The sequence below is a fragment of the Erinaceus europaeus genome, chromosome 19, assembly GCF_950295315.1.
Source record: "Erinaceus europaeus chromosome 19, mEriEur2.1, whole genome shotgun sequence".
Taxonomy (NCBI): domain Eukaryota; kingdom Metazoa; phylum Chordata; class Mammalia; order Eulipotyphla; family Erinaceidae; genus Erinaceus; species Erinaceus europaeus.
Genome location: NC_080180.1, coordinates 16,316,706 through 16,331,140, shown reverse-complemented (window position 1 = coordinate 16,331,140; position 14,435 = coordinate 16,316,706). Strand labels below are relative to the sequence as shown.

Here is a 14,435-nt window from a genome sequence, read left to right as displayed (position 1 = left end):
AAAATGATAATTAATAAGGAAGAGTCAATTTAATTGTTTGCTTTGAGATTCCTTGTCTCATTAATCGGCCTCTAGCAGGTAGTCCTGATTGCTGAAATATCTATGTGAGACTTCTACTACTTTTTGATGAGAATGGAAGCATATCAAACAAAACATAATGCATTCTCCAAACTAAAACACATCACCCAGGCACATTATAAAATTTCCATGGTTCAAAATATTGAAGAACCATACTAGTGGGTACAACTATATATTGAAGTCACCAAGTTCCCTTCTCTGAGATCTTTGAGAGAAGTAACATAATTAGTTGCTCCTAGCCCTTGGCTCAGAGCTCTGCCCTTAGCAGACACTTAAAAAACAATTTTGTTGGGAGTCGGGCAGTGGCGCAGCGAGTTAAGCACACGTGGCACCAAGTGCAAGGACCCGTGTAAGGATCCTGGTTCAAGCCCCAGGATCCCCACCTGCAGGGGAGTCCCTTCACAAGTGGTGAAGCACATCTGCAGGTGTCTGTCTTTCTCTCCCCCTCTCTGTCTTCCCCTCCCCTCTCCATTTCTCTCTGTCCTATCCAATAGCAACTACATCAATAACCACAAAAATGTTAAACAACAAGGGCAACAAGAGGGAAAATAAATATTAAATTTTTGTTTAAGTTTTCATTAAGTGAAATAAGTCAGAAACAGAAGGATGACTATGGGATGATCTCACTCTCAAGCAGAAGTTGAAAAACAAGATCAGAAGAGAAAACACAAGTAAAACCTGAACTGGAATTGGCGTATTGCACCAAAGTAAAAGGCTCTGGGGTGGGTGGGTGGGAGAATACAGGTCCAAAAAGGATGACAGAGGACCTAATGGGTGTTGTATTGTTATATAGAAAACTGGGAAATGTTATGTATGTACAAACTATTGTATTTACTGTCAATTGTAAAACATTAATTCCCCAATAAAGAAATTTAAAATTTAAAACAAAGTTTTCATAAAGCCCAACCAACATTGTAGCAAGGTAATTATCACTTCAGAAGGATTTTAAAACACAATGAGATTAATATGTAATATAGAGCCTGTTTGAATTGATTAGGTAGTAAACTCACTGGCAAATTCAGATAACCTGCTTAGTTCCCTCAATTTTGGGGGGTTTAACATCAACTCATCAATTTGAAACAGAACTCAAGAGCCCCACACTGTCACCTGTCTCCCATCCTACTTCGTATTCATGAAGACTTGTGTTTTGAAAATGAAAAGTCTATGTGACATGATTTCTGTGAAGCTGATGGCAATGACTTCATGTGAAGAAATGAAGAGCATTAAGTATACTTGGTGAAGCAGAAATCTTAATAATGTGTGAAGACATGAAAGGAAAACACATTAGTGAACTGATTCAGATATCAATTCTGGGATTGAAATGCATCAAAATAATATGTAAAAGTCATTTTCTTATGTTAGCAGTATATTTAATCTTTCCTAAATGCTATTTAGTGGACACTCAGTAATAAGTGACAGTGCTTTTACAACTATAATTTGAAAAGAATGCCATTTCTGAGGGCCTCTTTCCTGAAGGTGAAATTGAAAGCAAAAAGGGACTGCTTAGAGAGACGAACTCCTGTGTCAATGGGTGTGACCGAAGTTTGTGGATGTGGGACAGTCCTCACTAATCTTGGCATCAACTTTCATGGTCAATCAGGACTTTAGCAGTCTCAGAACATGTTTATGACTGTCATTCACAAGTGAATCTTCTGGCTTTATATTTGCCTTATTCTCTTAGTTTAATGAGTTCTAAAGTTTACTAGTGTGAAAGAACATCTGATCACTTGTTACATTTGCTATGTCTCCGTAAATAGTTTCTGTCCTGAAATTCTGGGACTTTCTGAACAGGTTCCTTCATTCAGGTCATCCACTACTTTACATGCATACTCAAGACTCTTCATTCAGTCAGGATAAAACTTCAGTTGCCCACTATGCCCAATTAAATCTCCTGTCTCCTCTTATTCTAGTTACCCTCTTCATATCTTTTTTGAGTCACTTTCTTATAGACATGTGGCAATGAGTCTTAGGCACTAACATTTTGGAAAGATGCTCATATTTGGTTCTTCAAATCATATTTAGTGATGACTATTATTTTGGTGGGTTCACTTTGGACCATGATCACAGAAGGAATCCAAATATTTTTTGTTGGTTAACATTTTCCTGATGTGAAATTCAAACAAAGATACTACATGAAAACCGAAAGATAAAGCTCCTGATGAACACAGATACAAAAAAAGTCTTAGCAAAATACTTAAAACCAATTCCAACAGCACAGTACAAGCATTATAGTCCACAATTAATGGAATTTATCCTTCAGGTTCAAGAATGGTTCAATATACAAATCTTCATCAATGTTAAAACATTGCATTGGCAGAATAACAGATAAAAATCACAGCTTCAACTGATAAAGAAAAAATCCTTAACAAAATTCAGTGTGTTTTCATTATAAAATATTTAACAAAGTACAAATTGAAGGATGTTGTGTCAATAAGGTAACTCAATAAGATATCTTATAGTAAAGGCGATATATGAGAATCCTATAGCTAAAAAAAAAAAACCAATCACACTCAATGATGAAAAGAAGAAAGATTTTGCTCTAAATCAATAAGAGGACAAGGATACTCAATTTCACCAATTCTATTCAACAAGAGTGATAAATTCTAACCAGAGAAATCAGACAGAATCACATAAAGTCATTTAAGTTAGAAAGGAGTAAAATTTGTCAGGCTGACAATGACATATGTAGAAAACCTTAAACATTTCACATAAAACCTCTTAGGACTGGAAGTTGGGCAGTGGTGCACCAGGTTAAGCGCAAGCAGTATGAAGCGCAAGGATCTGCACAAAGATCCGGGTTCAAGCTACCTGTTCCTCACCTGCAGGCGAGTCGCCTCACAGGCAGTGAAGCAGGTCTGCAGGTGTCTATCTTTCTCTCCTCCTCTCTATCTTCCCCCTCCTCTCAATTTCTCTCTGTCCTATCCAATTAAAAAAAAAGTAAAAATAAAATGGAAATAAAGGCCTCCAGAAGCAGTGGATTCATAGTGCTGGCACCTAACCCCAGCACTAATCCTGGGGGCCAAAAAATTAATATTTCAAGACTCTCAAAGGAGAGTATACACATATAAAAAACTAGATTAATTTCTATATGCTAACAGTAAACAACTGGAAAAGAAAATTATGAGCATATCCCCATTTACAGTAATATAAAATACTCAATAAAAACTTAGCCATGAAAGTTAAGGACTTCTGGGAGTCGGGCTGTAGCGCAGTGGGTTAAGCGCAGGTGGCACAAAGCACAAGGACCGGCATTAAGGTTCGAGCCCCGGCTCCCCACCTGGAGGGGAGTCGCTTCACAGGCGGTGAAGCAGGTCTGCAGGTGCCTATCTTTCTCTCCTACTCTCTGTCTTCCCCTCCTGTCTCCATTTCTCTCTGTCCTATGCAACAACGACAAAAACAATAATAACTACAACAATAAAACAAGGGCAACAAAGGAAATAAATAAATAATCAATAAATAAAAATAAATAAAAAATAAAAATAAAATAAAATAATTAAAAAAAAGAAAATTAAGGACTTCTTCACTGAAGACTATAAGATACTGATAAAATACAATAAAGACACAAATTAATCGGAAAAAAAGTAAAAAACAATCAAGTAATATGGCTAAAAATTGGGAAAAGGTAACCTAATAGACGTCACTTTTTCCTTCCATAAAGGACACACAAATGACCAACAGGTACATGAAGAGATGTTAGAGATTACTAAATATTAGCAAATGTAAATCCAAGCCACAATGAAATATCACCTTACGCTCCAGGTCCGCTTTAATAAGACATACAAGAAATAACGAGTATTGGTGAGGATTAGAGAAAAGGGAATCCTCCTATATTATTGACAGGAATGTAAACTGGTTCAGCCACTATGGAAACAAACCTGGAGTTTCCTCAAAATATAAAATCAGGTGGGCTGGGCGGTGCTGCACCTGCTTAGGTGCATATAGTACAAAGTGCAAGGGCCCGCACAAAGATCTGAGTCCGAGCTCCTTCTTCCCACCTGCAGGGGGGACGCTTCACAAGAGGTGAAGCAGGTCTGCAACTGTCTATCTCTCCCTCCCCCTCCTCTCTCAATTTCTCATTGTCCTATCCAATAAAATGGGAAAAATGGCCACCAGGAGCAGTGGATTCATAGTGCCAGTACTGAGCCCCAACAATAACCCTGGAGGCAAATGAATAAATAAATAAATAAAATAAAAAACAGAATTACCATGTAATCAAGCAGTTTTAATTCACTCATGGATATGTATCCAAAAGAAATGAAAACAGGATTTCAAAGAGATATCTACACTAAGGCAGTTATTTGCAATAGCTAAGGTACAGAAACGGCTTAAGGCTCTATCAATAGAGAAGGAGAAACAGAACAGTGTTAAACTCGGGCTGGTGGTGTATGGCACCAAAGCAAAGCACTCTGGGGAAGAAGGGCAGAGGGGGGTGTTGGGGGGGTTAGGTCCTGGTACACAATGATGGACCTAATTTGGGGATGAAAGGGTTTTGCAGACATCTATCTTGGTGAGATGAGAAATAGTACCCACATGCCAACAACTGTACTGTGAACCATTAACCTCCCAATAAAAAAGTGAAAAACAAAACAAAAAAATAACAGCCAGACAAATGGATAAGGACAAGAGAGCAGACACATGAAACCGAGTTTTCTTCAGCCCTGAAATGATGTAAAGTGTGCCATTTGTGACAACAGCAATGATCCTTCAGGGCATTGTGCTAAGTCAAATATGTCATACTGAAAATGGAAAGGACTATAGTCTCTGACTCCCGTGTATAATCTAAAAGCCAGTGAATTTATAGACGCAGTACATACACTGGGTGAGAAAGGCAGCTCAGTGTCTTAGAGCACAGGATTTGCATGCCTGAGTCCTCAAAAGTCCCAGGTTCAATCCTGGCACCTCCATAAGCCAAAATTGAGCTCTGTTCTGCTTTCTGTCTAATCCCATCTCTGTATATGCCTCTCATGAAAAATGAATCTTTAAAAATTAGACAAACAGGCTCTTGATAGGAGGGAGTTGGGCGGCAGTGCAGCAGGTTAAGCTCACGTGGCGCAAAGGGCAAGGACCAGCATAAGGATCCCGGTTCAAGCCTCTGGCTCCCCACCTGCAGGGGAGTCACGTCACAGGCAGTGAAGCAGGTCTGCAAGTATCCATCTTTCTCTCTCCCTCTCTGTCTTCCCCTCCTCTCTCCATTTCTCTCTGTCCTATCCAACAATGACAACAACAATAATAACTACAACAATAAAAAACAAGGGCAACAAAAGGGAGTAAATAAATAAAATATTTAAAAATTAGCCAAACAATTTATTCAGCTAAATAGATTATATTTTAGAAACCTGGTCTAGAGGAGCTCATGTGAATTCCCACTTAAGGTGGGAATTTTACATAAGGTGGCCTCTCCTTGGAACCAGGCTGGACCTTTGGCAGGGAAAATGAAAATCAATGTGAGAACAATTAGAGGTATAATCAGCTCTAGGAGATCAACTGGAGAAATAGTTGCCAGAGAGAGAAAATACTTGCAACCTTGACCTTGAAGATCACTAGTGTTTATTTGCTTCTGAGAAAAAAAAGACCACAATTTAGGAAGCCCTGCAGGTACGCGCATGCGTGTGTGTGTGTGTGTGTGTGTGTGTGTGTGTGTGTGTGTGTGTGTGTGTGTTTGCCTGGATTGTAGCTATTTGACCATGTAACAACATAAATCAGAGGATGAGAAATAGAGCTGCAGAAACAAACGTTTCATTTTTCTGTGCAAACATGTAAAAGTCATAGACACACAAGGTGCAGTTGAAGATACAGAGGAAAGAGCAGCATTTTTGTTTTAAGTTAGATACTGCATGATAAGACAACTGGAAAACAGAAAACATTTGACAAATTGCAGTGATAACAGAAGCAGCAGAAAAGAACAGAGGAAGAAATCAGGAGTGATTACTTTAAAAATACATTGGAAGAAAACACACTACATTTAGAATAGGCCTATTAGTGTATAAATATAGACATGTTCAAAAGGGACATAAAAGTTCATGTGAAGGCTGTCCATAGAGTTTTTCAGTGAAAATTACTTTATACATAATGAAAATATTTAAGGATGCAAATACTTAATTGGGAAGGTTTTCTGCAAGACTCTTGTCTGAAAATCTACTTTTCAAACACAACATTGGGGACAGCAGTTGTGTGGATCGACGGAAGTGGATGAGGATGAAGGAAGCACCTCAAATTAGTTGCTACCAGTCTGAGATGACATCCAGTACACTCTGAGAAGAATTTGCTGCATAAAATATTTGATTACTATTGAAAATTAAACTGAATATACTCCTCTGCTTCAACTGTATTTTATCCTTTGTTTTCAATGGTACCTCTAGGTTTACTTGGCTACTTTTGTAGATAAAGAAACTCTTTTTTAAAGTTAAGACTAAATGAGTATTGGGTATCAGCCAGTGGATAAATTACCCTCACATTTTACAACCACAGTTATTCCTAATGATGACATGGACACAACAACAAAGTATCTGGCAAGCTATTGTTATTGACATTGCATTGTAAATTGATCCATAGTCTCAACATTATTTTCCCTTTTGATAAACGTAAATCAGGTCTCCTTTGGAAAGATACACCCACACAAAGATATTGAGCATAAATGATAACATGCCAGTAAAAGCAATTAAAATATTAGCAGATAAAGGCTTTTTCTAATTATCATTTTACACATGCTACTAAAACTGATGAGAATATTGGTTTGTGCATATCATATTAATTAATTTACTTTGTAGAACTATCATTAAAAGGACTTATTTATTAAGATCATAAATCTAAATATATTTAAGTGTGATATGTACTTCTATTTCTGATTGTTAGATATTTGAAGATACATTTATGTCAAAATTTTACAAAGATATGCCTCCAAGAAATTAATGTTTTACTATATATATATGTATGTATATTTGGTGTATGTACATACAATAGTACTTATATTTTATTAAAATTTATGATCACTCACCTGGGAGAGTTCCTGTACTGTCATGTTTGCCCAGGTTTGGGCCTGGCTCCCATCTCACTGGAAGAAGCTTCACCTCTGATGTCTCCCCTCTCTCCTTCTGTCTCTCTGTTACTTTCTCTCTTACTGTCTCTCTGTATCTTTCTTTATTTTAAATTTTTTTAATTATCTCTATTTATTGGATAGAGATAGCCAGAAATCAAGAGGGCGACAGAGAAGGAGAGAGACAGAGAGACACCTGCAGCCCTGCTTCACCACTTGCAAAGCTTTCTCCCTGCAGGTGGAGACCAGGGGCTCAAACCCGGGTCCTTGAGCACTGTAATATGTGCGCTCAACTAGGCGCGCCACCATCCGGCCCCTATCTGTGTCTTTCTATCTGACAAAGTCAGCCCAGAGCTTTGGAGCCCCAGTAATGACAAAAGATATGCACTGAAAAGCAACTGAAATTAATCCATTTGACAGAAATGTCAACAACGTCATATGTTAATGAGAAATCATTATGGGATTCTATTTGTGTAGAGTGTGCTGCAAGACAAAGAAATCAAGAAATGGCATTTCTGTTGTTTTGTTGGAGGAGAGGAGGTTTTATGGAACCAGGAATCATATTGGTGGGGGTGTAATTCTGCATACTGATGCCAATTATGCCATAATATAAATATATTCTTTCTACATAATTTCCTGCTTTCATTTCATATATATATATATATATATATATATATATATATATATATATATATACTTTCACTTCATATAATAACTTACTAGAGAATTGGCAAAACTTTGTTTGAATAGCTTTGTATAAAAACGCAGGTGGGTATTAAAACATTTTTATCCATAATTTTTAAACTGTTATGAATAAAAGATGAACATAAAAGGAAATGATTTTGGATAAGGATAAACAAAAGCAATTTCCATTATTAGAGCAAACAAAAGTGGGGAGGGGAAAAGAATGATTTATTATTGCATTGGTCAGTCAAATATGGACTGCTAAGAACAGAATGAAAGTATGAGGGAGGCGGGCGGTAGCACAGTGGGTTAAGCGCACGTGGTGCAAAGCGCAAGGGTTCGAGCTCCCCACCTACAGAGGTATCCCTTCACAGGCAGTGAAGCAGGTCTGTACATGTCTCTCTTTCTCTCCCCCTCTCTTTCTCCCCTCCTCTCTCCATTTCTCTCTGTCCTATCCAACAATAACAACAATAAAACAACTAGGGCAACAAAAGTAAATAAATAAATTTAAAAAAAGAAAGTATGGCTGCATTAAATACATTTGTTGAGATGCTTCTGGATATATCAAGAAATTTTATTTTAAAAAATTTAAAGCAAAAGCATATTAGTATTTCATATACTCAAAGTTTATGATGTTCTTAAAGTGATCTTTGAATTTCAATTTTCAAGATGGTTTTAATTTCTTGTTATCATTACCTAATGAGTCAAGCCATTACTTGAAATTGAATAGCCTGTATGTTTGGGACTGATCAAATGTCCAGTAATAATCTTCCTGGTTGCCCAATGACTGGTTCATCGTTCATGTGCAGAATGAGGTAAGAAAGAAGCTGGAAGGGATTCTGCCAGAGTAAGAGAGAGACATAAAAGGAGAGGTCGCTTACTTCAACTTCACAGCGCTCGCCACCAAAGGCGGCATCACACAGGCACTGGAATTGGTTGAGCAGGTCCTGGCACAGGCCTCCGTTGAGGCATAGATCAGAGGCACACTCATCAACGTCCTTTTCACACCTTGAAAATAAACACAAAGGGCAGAAACTCGGTCTCTGGTGAATGAATTGGCTGTGAAATGGAGAAAGAAACAAGTTGCTTGTCTCTCTATAATTTATCAACCCCCATCCAGTTCGAATATAGTTGCTAGTGTAGGAGATGATTCCTGAAAATTCCTTTAGCAAATTTTGGTTATAGTAGAGAGATTAATTGTATACACACACACACACACACACACACACACACACACACACACACTTCAAAATGAGAAAACAGGTGCAGACATTTAGAAAGGAAGAGAAAATTGGGCCTGTTTCTCCCTTGAGAGTACTACTGTTTTTACTACCTTATAAAAGTTCACTTTATTGGAGGCACACAGGAACCGTGAGGCTGAAACTGTACTTCACCAGCTAGAGTCTATAGAGCAGATCTGCAGGCTAGTCATCATGATCATAATAAAAATATATCAACATCCTCAGGGGAAAGGGGAAAACCCCACCAACCACCCTCCCAATTTTGGTTTATTCTGGAATTTGGGATCATCTCTTTTTTAATTCTTTAACAGAAAGCAAAGGTAGCTAAGTAGGTCCCACTACCTATTTCATAGCAAAGCACAACTTCAGAGTAGCTAAGTAGAGTGCTACTCAAAAGTCAAGCTTTTACAGATGCTATCAGTTCTAAGGTATACTGAAACTTTTCTCTCCCCTGTGATATTTTTTCTTCATCAACAACTTATTTTTCTGTATTTGCATTGACTAGTTCACCAACTGCTCAACTGGTAGACATTCATTTAGCACTTACTCAAATGCCAAATACTTTTTCAGGCCTTAGGATGGAATGGTAACTAAGACATCTCTTATAATCTTAAAAAATATAAGTGAAATTTTAGCTCAAGGGTCTGTACAGAGAAGTGCTGAATGTGATGTAAATAATTTTTTATTCTCCACTTACACAAAGGTCAAGCTTTCACACATGGACTAAATCACTAGGTTCAAAATCAGAAGGGGTGGGCTGGTGGATGGGTAGGGTCAACCCAAAGCATAAAGGGAAAACAAATTTCATCCAAGAAAAACAGTCTCTTATCCTGTTAGATACTGAGAATAACTAAAACATTTTGTTTGCCCTTTTTGGCTCATGCTTCTGGCCTGGAAGGAGACTTCTCTGATTACCTCTGAATAAAACCTGACAACTCATGGGAGTCTGCCAAGCACTCTCTGTCCTGGGTGGGCCAGCATGTTCACACCATCCATCATAGACAGCTCGACAGGATGACTCAAGGAAGTTGGAGATTCAACCAGACAGAAGAGAAGGCAATCTGTTACAGCTTTTCAGTATCTGAGGATGTTGTGGAAGGTATATGCCTCCAGGTCTTGGGAAATTGCCCAATATTTCCTAGTCTTCTAACTACTCTTTCTAGATGATTAATCAATTTCTCCTTTGACCTAAACAGCGTGAACACATAGACATAATTTGAGGCACTACTGGAACTTTAATTACAGTCTTATGACTAGAAGAGCAAGGTAAATAAATCCATTAGCATTCTGTAAATTATCCAATGGTGGTTAAGGACTTTGAAAGTACAGAATCTGTTGAATATACATTCACTATTTTGGAAGTCAGTTTACAGCATAGTGATGTCTCCATTTAAAAAAAAAAAAAACTCTGGGAGGAGAAGGAAAACCATGAGCTTCTTTTTTGGACTATATTTTAACCAAATTTTAACTTAAATGACATACACATATACACATGTATATATGCATATATATAGTGAAAAATATGGGAAATGTTCATTATAAAAGGAGACAATATGAGAGTAGCAGAGGAAAGCAACCCAAGGTTTGAGATGAGTTTATGCACCATACCATTAACAGTGCAGCATAAATACGGCATTTCGCATTACACTGACACTGAAGCAGGAAGTAACCAGCGCTTAACTAAAGTTAAAGAGTTGTTCAAAATTTATGATGTAGGAGCGTTCATGATAATTTGGTGATATATGGCACTGGAGGACGGCTGAATGGTCTCCATTCTAATAATATGTGGATGAAAAAATCTGAAGCCATGGAAGTATGGTAAGATTTACGGCTGTATCGTCCCAATCAGGGAATGATAATACATAACTGTCTCACAAAGAACCGACCACAGAAAAGCTAGTAAAACAAGGACTAGATTTGTCATTGGATGAATGTAGGGGGTAAAATGCAGATGTACGAAGCACAAGGACCAGCACATGGATCCTGGGTCCAGTCTCCAGCTCCCCACCTGCAGGGGATCGCTTCATAAGTGGGGAAGCAGGTCTGCAGGTGTCTATCTTTCTCTCCCCCTCTCTGTTTTCCCCTCTTCTCTAAATTTCACTCTGTCCTATCCAATAAAATTTTTTTAAAAAATGGCCACCAGGAGCAGTGGACTTGTAGTGTAGGCACCAAGCCCCAACAATAACCCTGGAGGCAAAAAAAAAAAACAGTGTAACCCTGAAAGAGAACATGTAAGTCCATCTCAATGGCAACTGCTATGGTACACAGACACCCATTTTATGATTACCAATGGGAGAATATTTTAGTCAAAACTGATTTGCCAAGTGTGGATGGTTTAATCAAACCGATTTCGAGGTAGTAAGTCTGACCAGAGATAAATATATCTTAACCCTAGAGGGTGTATTATGTAGAGGAATAGATTTCCCATTTCCTTTAATTTTCGCAAGCAAAAATGAATCTATTTATGCCAGCATAACTAACAGATGAACAGAGGTTTTGAAGGCAGCCCGGATTTACCACATCTGAGTTGGCACCTCACTTGTCATTTAATCTCTTAGCCTCAGTTTCCACAAATGTTCAATGGAAACGATAATAGCTAGAGATGATATTTGTAAAGTGCAAGGAGTTATGCCAAGTTGTTGTATGCTTTACATTGGGTTCTAGTTCTCCCCCGCCAAGAGAATTGGATCAGTCCAGTTAATTTCGCGGGCCGCTTGGCCCCACCCCTAGGGACCCCGCCAGAGTTCCAGAGTGACAGAGTTGCAGAGTTTGAGAGTAAGAGAGGGTTCCTGAGTTCCAGAGTAAGACAGAGTGCTTGCGCCGCCGCAAAGAGACAGCAGAGTTCTGTTTGGTGATTAGTTTGTCTTAGTTTATGAATCGTTGTTCCTGAATAAAGAAATACAGCTGCCCTGCCCAGCCTGTCTCCGCGTCTCTGTTACCCGCCCGTGAAGCTAGCCCGGCCGGCTAGAGCCACCGAATTTTAACAACACCAAGTAAATGGTTGGTGTATGATTTGCTATCCCTACAGCAACTACACTCTAGACAGTCCTGGTTTGTCTAGTCCTGGTGTGTAATCATTTGTGGAACCTTGAGTCTTCTGAGCAGTGGTTATAGGCTAAAGAGTGTACGATCTTTTCTATGCTTGGCCTGTCTTTTTTTTTTGTCTCCAGGGTTATTGCTGTGGCTCAGTGCTGGCACTACAAATCCACTGCTCCTAGATACTGTTTTTTTCCCTTTTGTTGCCCTTGTTGTTTTATTGTTGTTGTTATTACTATCATTGTTGTTGGATAGGACAGAGAGAACTTGAGAGAGGAGGAGAAGTCAGAGAGGGCGAGAGGAAGATAGACACCTGCAGACCTGCTTCACCGCCTGGCCTGTGAAGTGACCCCCTTCAGATGGGGAGCCGGGACTCAAACAGAGATCCTTACGTAGGTCAGGTCTGTGGGCTTCATGCCATGTGCGCTTAACCCACTGTATTACTGCGCGACCCCTGACCTGACTTTCAACCTGTCAAATGCATATTTAAATTTGACTGCATTATCAGCAGGTCACTGACTGCTCAAAGGTCATTGACTAATTCCATATTAACAATCCCTGCCTAGATGATAAAGGTTTGAAGGGTTTCTCAGAAACAGAGCTATATGGGTAAGGTTTTAGAGTTCTAGATAATTCTATGGAACAATTATTTAGGAATATTTTATATTACTTTCACAGCAACCGAAAGTAGGAAAGAAATATGAATCCAGAAGTACTTTTAAGAAAAAAAAAATCAAACATTTTTCCCAAGACATTCCCATATTTGAAGTAAAGAAAATATTCTTTACTTTGACCTAAAATGTAATTTTTCTTCTTTTTTATTGTCTGGCTGTCTGGATCTACATTTCAGCACAGATTTTCCTATGCTGAGATTTAAAAAAAAAAATTGGAGGAGAAGTAAGCTTTGACTAGTCCCTATTGTTTGTCAGACCAGAGTGCTCTTCTATAAAGTTCAAATGTGACTTACCGGTCCCCAGTAAAACCTGGCTGGCACATACATAGTAATTCACCCTGGAACTCAGTACAATTGCCTCCATTGTAGCAAGTTAGATTCATCTTGTTGTTTTCACAGACAGCTGAGGGTAATGTGGAGTGTCTACAGGGATAAAAGTAATGGCTACAGTTGTTCATCTTGTTGATTTCATTCAAGAAAACTTTTTGGGAAAAGTTCATATATGTAGTCAATGCCAGACTAATTAAGTATCTGGGCTGGCTGAGCAACAAATGCTGAATTGTGCTGCATTACACAGGACTCACTTCTGCAGTACAGAGCTCCTGCTGGGGGTGCTGTAACCAGTATGACTATCCATCTTCCATTCCTATACACTTTTTATTTGTGAGACAAAAAAAAATATATATATATATATATATATATATATATATATATATATATATATCTAGGCCGTGGGGTAGCAATCAATTTAGGGATGGAAAGAATCTTGCTATAGCTAGATTTCCTGCTGCTTTGCTCATAAATCAACACAGGCCATAGGAAAACTGCATCTCTAGAAAGGCCAGTGAAGCAAGGACAGCACCTGGGTACCCAAGCACTCATGCGGCTTCTCCGCTGGCTTTTAGAGCTGCACTCAGGTTGCCCTGCCAGCACCTGCTATTCCCTACCCAATAATTCATAATGCAGCAGAATGCAAGCCAAATGCTGTCCAGGAGGTTTGTATGTAGCGCTCGGTGCATGTGGACTCACAGAGTCATTCCCTTGTCTAATAACAAAGCTGTATATGTGTCAAGGAATCTTTAGAAAAGAATCGGATCAAGTTGATAGAAGCTAAACAGAACTTTATTGTAAGACACCATGCTAAACAGACACTTTATTGTAAGACACCTGAAGGGGATGATTAAAGATATAAGGGTATTCTTAGGGCCTCTGATCTACTATGTATGTGCATAGTCCTGATAGATAATTAATATTCAGGAAGTATAGGATAAACTGAATTTTGTCCTGTTGTGTGCACTGCAACTAATATAAAGAAACTAACCTATTTGATGGTAAGTGTGTCTCTTCCCATAAGAGTTCATCAGTTAGACTTTAAAAAAGAAATACATAAGGACTGTTCAAAAGAGTCAGAAATGTCAACCGGCTTTGAAAGAGGTCAATTAGCAATGCAAATATGTAGCTTTGTATACATCTTTCTTTAAAGCAGTTTTTTGAATCTCATTCAAAGGTACTTTTTATAACTTCAATCTTGAAGAATCTGACTTTGATTAATTAGGCAGAAAATATGCTGGAGAACTAGTTAGTGGGGCATATATGTTTGTGTGTGTGTGTGTGTGTGTGTGTGTGTGTGTGTGTGTGTGTGTGTGTGTTTTACTATTCCAAAGTCACTGTGGCAGTATTACTAATTTCG

At 38.4% G+C, this 14,435-nt stretch overlaps 1 protein-coding gene across 1 annotated transcript in view; it reads right to left on the bottom strand.

Moving 5' to 3' along the window:
- CRB1 (crumbs cell polarity complex component 1) overlaps positions 1 to 14,435 on the bottom strand; it is a 149,521-nt gene that overhangs the window by 31,251 nt on the left and 103,835 nt on the right. The window contains 2 exon segments of the mRNA XM_007539736.2: positions 8,677 to 8,803; positions 13,040 to 13,168. Of these exon segments, the coding sequence (XP_007539798.2) occupies positions 8,677 to 8,803; positions 13,040 to 13,168 (256 nt within the window).